General features: G+C 39.4%; 1 protein-coding gene across 1 annotated transcript in view; it reads right to left on the reverse strand.

Moving 5' to 3' along the window:
• Nucleotides 1-1,856, reverse strand: part of lrrc52 (leucine rich repeat containing 52) — a 53,415-nt gene extending 51,559 nt beyond the window's left edge. Inside the window, exon 1 of the mRNA XM_077220493.1 lies at nucleotides 788-1,856. Within this exon, the coding sequence (XP_077076608.1) occupies nucleotides 788-1,436 (649 nt within the window). The 5' untranslated portion in view covers nucleotides 1,437-1,856. The remainder of the gene's footprint in view (nucleotides 1-787) is intronic.
• Nucleotides 1,857-6,205: the final 4,349 nt, after the last annotated feature.

A 6,205-nucleotide genomic window follows, 5' to 3' on the forward strand; every position in this document is an offset into this window, starting at 1 on the left:
ATTATATGATCAATAAATTATGACAACATATGTTTTTTACCTTGCTTCAACTCATCAAAATAAGTTTTTTATGCTAAAGTCAGTTTAATGTAATTTAAGTTGAAATGACTTAAACATTCAAGTTGACTGTACTTAAAAATTTAAGGCAGCAACTTATTTTACAATGCAATTGTCATTTCATTTCAAATTTTGTTGGCAGATTATGAAGTGGCTTGCAACTTGAAATTAGAGTCGCCATAGTGTATGTGTGTTCTTTATAAATAAAGGAAATTAAATATGTTTAAAGTTTTAAAAAAATGCTACAGTAAAAAGGCTGTAATTTACCATAGGCTATATTATATTAAGTATTATTTTTTAAAAGACTAAATGTATTGCTAAATATTGCAATTTAGGCCTAAAATTAAAATTATGAGATTTTTTTTTTTTTACAAAGTAAAAGGTATCACCTTTTAATTTATGTGAAGAATTCCCAGAATGCCTATCACATCTCTCATTGTTGTAATTGGACACAATTGCTGGAGCCATTTTGATACAATTTTAACTATTAAACCGTATGTGATATTATTAGTACACGTCACAGTTACAAAAAGATTTTAATAGCGCTGTAGGTAGGTATTATATAACATTATATAGCATTATAGCACTTGATGAATAGCCTACAGTTACCAAAATCCTTGTAACATTGTCAGTTTTAGTTCTGGCAACTGCAGCTGCCAGTTTTTGTTTTTTAAATACGCAGATATTGAACTTAGAAAGTTTCCAGTGCGGTTAAAGAAGCGCATCTCACCTTGGAACTTGAAGCCCTCTATTTGGACCCAGAGGCACAAGTCCTCCGTGTCGCAGTCGCATCTCCAGGGGTTCCCGCTGAGTCCCAGAGAGCGCAGCGCGGGCAGCGCGATCAACGAGCTGATGTTGAGCGCTGTCAGGTTGTTGCGGCTCACGTCCAGCACCTGCAGCGCCGCGTTCTCCGCGAACGCGTCCGGGTGGATCTCCGACAGCCCCGGGTTGTCAGTCATCCTCAACATCACCAGGCTGGCCAGCGGGCCAAACGTCCGGTCCTCGATTTGCGCCAGGCTGTTGAAAGACAAGTCAAGGTAGGCGAGCTTGCGCAGATTTCCAAAGGTGGACTCAGAGATCTCCGTCAACGAGTTGTTGCTGCAGTCCAGGTACACCAGGTCCGACAGGTAGTTGAGCTGCAGCGCCGGCAGGTCGCCGATCCGGTTATTGGAGATGATCAGCTGCCGGGTGGCCAGCGGGAGGTCCACGGGGAAGTCGCTTAACTGTTGCCCGGCACACTGGACCACCAGCTGGTCGTCGCACACGCAGCGGTCCGGGCAGCCGGCGGTCAGAGCCGGGGACGGCGCTACATCCATGACGAAGACGAAGAGAAATACCAGCCGCAGTGACTGCGCGCTCGGCTCGGGCAGAACACGCATGATCCCGCCGCCGGCTTCATCGACTGTGCGTGCGCTCGCGCATTCTTCATTGATCTGCGGGATCCGGTTCGGTCGTAACTGCTGGAACGTTTTGGTGGTACGGAGCAGCCGCTGTTCTTGGGATCCTCTCGCAAGTCTCCTCAACAGCGAAGGTGACCGTGCGTGGCGCGTCTTTAGTCCTTCCAGTGGATATCACCACAAGCTAATTCTTATCGATGTTATGTTAGGATCCTGGAAACAGTTGGTTTTCCATCTCGCGCATATCAAGGTTAAACACATGACAATCTTGAACAGACTTTTCTCACAAGTCCATAAGTTTGATTCCGTGTTGAAACGCTGTTAAGTTGCGAGACGCGCACCATCTGAGTGCTGCTTCTGTACGGCGTGTGTTGCACTGCCTCTCTCTCTGCAGCTGTGAGTGAGTGAGTCAGTAGGAGAGAGAGGAAGAGAGGGAGAGTCTGACACAATGTCTGTGTCCCGCTCATTAACACAGGGGGGTAATACCCGCCTACCCCTTTCAACAAAGAGTCAATGCGCTCAGAGAGCACACAGGTGGTTGGACTCTTTTCGAAAATAAATGAGTAAAATTTTATTTAAAACAGTATATTATATAGCCCGTGGCCGTCCTTGAATAGTAGCTAGGAGACGTTTCAAGATTTTGAGTCAAGAGTCCATTTACACATAGGCTAAGTGTTGGCATTGGTGGTTCTGAGGTTAACATTCAAACTATTTCAAATCATATTTATTATCCTCATATTTATAGCTGTTGGATAAACAAATGACCACAATAAAACCACACATAGCATAACATTCAGACAAGAGTCAGTGATACATTTAGCCTATATGTTCTAATTAAAGGCTTGCGTATAGATTTAGGTTAAAGACATGTCCCGCTCACGCTTTGTGCATATAATGGCAATAAATGGTCACCTTTTTAAAGCTTTGAAAAAGGACTCAAAATATCCCTTTTTAAAGTTTGAAGAAGGTCATCATTCCTATGGTGATCAAGCACAACATTCTTATTTCTCCTTGTTGCGAAAAGGAAAATAAATCATCCGGCTTTAGAATAACACCAGTGTGAGAATATATTGAGTGATTTTTTTATATATATATTTGGTGACGTGTCCCAACATGTTTTAGCAACTTTGTAAAGTCGGCTGAATATTGACCTTGTGTCGATGCGAAGAATATCGCGATTGCGACTGTGCTATTTATTTCTTTTATACTACAACAGTTCAATAAACAAGTATAAATTGAGTAATTAACAGAATGTTGCCATTTACAGTTGTCTGTTTTTGCTCGGCCAACGCAAATCCTTCCAAACAAACTCGTAAACTCGCGAAACCGCTGCAGGTCTCCGTGCGGTGTTTTGTTTCTGAACGAATTAGTGTTTTTTTAATCTGTTGAATGAATAGTTCAATCCCTCACTCGTAGAGACATTAGGGCTGTGTTCAAAATTGCCCCCTATGCCCTCATTTACTATTCCTATTAGTCGACTAGTCCACTTGAAGGAGTGAATTAAAACGAGTCAATGAATTCAGACACTGAGTTGGCTGCCGCTTTTATATAATTTGAGTTTAATAATGCTGTTTAATAATCATTTGCAATTATACTGTTTATACACTATCATACCTGTATGATATTACGCTGTACCCATATTGGATGGATGGATGATTTAGCTGTGGACGCCATCTTCTGATCAGACGCGGGAATTCATACGGCACGAAGTGCATTATGGGTATTAGCCTTTGAGTGTACATGAGTTGTACACTCGAAATTCTGGCGCGTTATGGGACGTAATGAATGCACTCGATAGTGTCCACTATGGTTTTGGACACCACTACAAGTGACTGTCCCCTAAAATAGTGCCCTATTTAAGGATATGGGGCGATTTCTGACACAGCCTAGGTTTGTTCGACTTGAAGCGGCACGAAAGTGATCAGTCTGCACCGCTTCAAGTCGAACACGCCCAATAGTGCAATGTTTCGTTTCTAAATGAATCAGGGTTTTTGGATGAATCTTTTAATGATTCACTCAGAAAAAGACAGTCACTTGGCGCCGTCTACTGGCAAAATGATGTAACCTGTAAAAACAGTAAGCAATCGTAGTATATAGGCCCATTGTAGAATAGTCTAAACGGATAAAACAAGACAAAAAACCCTGAAAAAGACAGTTCATTTACATGTTGCTTTGAACAGTCAAAGCACTCAAAGATCCGTTTGTGTGTGTGTCTGTCTAGGTTTTTCTCAGTAGGCTACCTCAGGCACGTGTGTACAGTGACGTCATAAGACTCCATCCCTGACGTAGCAGAAACAGAGGAGGGACAGAGTGTACAGCCACTGACTTTGACCATCTTGACTGTCTCTGTCTATGAGGTGAGACAGATGGAGTGTGTGTGTGTGTGTGTGTGTGAGAGAGAGAGAGAGAGAGAGAGAGAGAGAGAGAGAGAGAGAGAGAGAGAGAGAGAGAGAGAGAGAGAGAGAGAGAGAGCGATGACGCAGGTGCAAAAGAAACATGATATGTGCAACTACAACATGGAGCCTGTTCTATTATTGTTGTGGGGGAATCTTTGTATCCTCCTGTATCAACAAAGAGGGCATAACATTATAGAGTGAAACGATTCTTCATTTGAAGATCTCAGTCTGTTTCTCCCAGGGCCTTGCACAAACAAGCCTACATGTGAAAACCATGATTCATTTGATTGTGTAACTTTTATTGTGGTGAAGTAACACTTGCCTTTAGCTTTTCAGGCCTCCCACAGGTAGACTCGCTGAGTAGAGCCATTGTGTATGACTGGGGCCCATTACTCCATACTGGTTGTGTGGGACTGTGAAAAGTAATAACCAATTAGTTGTACAATGTGGTACAGTAAAACTCTGCTTAAGGGTTTAAGCTTATGCGTTTTCCACGACAATAATTAACCATGTGGTTGTCATATGGGTGGTCATCCATGATTTCTATTGTATTCTAGTTTTTACTGAGAAGCACAGTTGGGGTAAGTAATGTGATTCTAAATGAGAGGTTAACAAAAGAAGTTTCTCAGACGTTTCCACACTTGGCAAGTCATATTAGGAATCAGTTAATTCTTACAGAGACTTGTGCAATTCTATATTCACAATTGTGTTTTTATTTCACATAATTGTGACTGTATATCTCACAGTATGACTTTATCACAATTTAGTCTTTATTTATCAAAATTGCAATGTTATATCTCACAATTAAAGCTATTTCTCACCATCTCACAACTGCGACTTGAATTCAGGTAAATTCAAATTTATTTGTTGCAGTTTATCTCATAATGTGACTTTAGGCTATCACATTTGTGACTTAATTTCTTGTAATTGCAAGTTTATATCTTACAATTGAAATTTTAAATCTTACAGTTGGAATTTTATAGCCCGTTAATTGTGACTTTATTTCACGTAAGTGCAACTTCTTGTAATTGTGACTTTAATTTCACGTAGCTGCAACTTCTTGTAATTGAGACTTTATACCACACAACTGCAATTTTAAATCTTACAATTGTGACTATATCTCACAGTGTGACTTTAGATATATAACAATATTGACTGTATTTCTCACAGATGTATCTTTATGTCACAATTGCAACTGTTTCTCAGAATTGCACGTTTAATTGCAACTTGATTTCAGAGTAATTTTGACTTAATTTGATGTAATTGTGAATTTATCTCACCATGTAACTATGTATCACATATCTCACAACAACTGCAACATTATCACCATTGCAAAATTATATCTTACAATTGGGACTTTGTTTGTCATAAATGTGACATTACTTGCAGTATGATTATATATATATATATATATATATATATATATATATATATATATATATATATATATATATATATATATATATATATACCTCACAATTTAGACTTTATTTCTCAGAATTACAACTTCATATCTCGCAATTTCAACTTCATTTCTCACAGTTGGAACTTTACAGCCCAAAATTTGACTTTTAATTGTGACTTTTATTTTTCTCATGTGTGGCTTTATTTGTTATATTTTTGACTAAATATTTCACAATCATTATTGTTGTGACTTTATTTTGTTATCGCAACTTTATATCTAACAATACATTTTTTATTTATTTTAAATACAAAGTTCTGTCATGAAACTCTAGATGGCGCTGGCTGTACTTAACTCAATCTGCTTGCAATCACATCATTCTCTATAGGGCACAGCTGATTGGCTGGTTGCTGCTGTATTAGTAGCCAATGAGCTCGCTCCTCAACCTTCAAATACTGGTCAGGGTTTGCTCTAGCAGTTGTAGCGCACTTTCAGAAACACTCCACCTTCCCCAGCTCCACATGCCTAGATCTGCTACGGGTAATTCATGTATTGTACAGCAGCAGCAGCGTAGCAGATCTATTCCGCCAAAAACCAAACATATCAACATTGTCATATCCATTACCATGCCAAACACACCGAGAGTTGTCATGGAAGAACTTAGCTTATAGCATTGTCATTGTCACTAGAACAACAACATTGTCACTTAGAACATCATCATATCAATTACAATGCCAAACACAAGAGTTGTCATGGCAGATCTCACTTTTTACTCTGATTGAAAAGCTCATTACTGTTCATATACTTGGATTATACCATTTTACCATAAGCATCATGCGCATTGCTTATATTGTCAAAAAATGACCCACAATTTTCAATAGACACACATCTATAATCTTTAAAAGAAACACAGCATTGATAGAGACTCTATCATCTGCAACCAGACTCTCTGA

The sequence above is a fragment of the Siphateles boraxobius genome, unplaced genomic scaffold, assembly GCF_051911475.1.
Source record: "Siphateles boraxobius isolate OS27281-9 unplaced genomic scaffold, OSU_SipBor_1 8, whole genome shotgun sequence".
Taxonomy (NCBI): domain Eukaryota; kingdom Metazoa; phylum Chordata; class Actinopteri; order Cypriniformes; family Leuciscidae; genus Siphateles; species Siphateles boraxobius.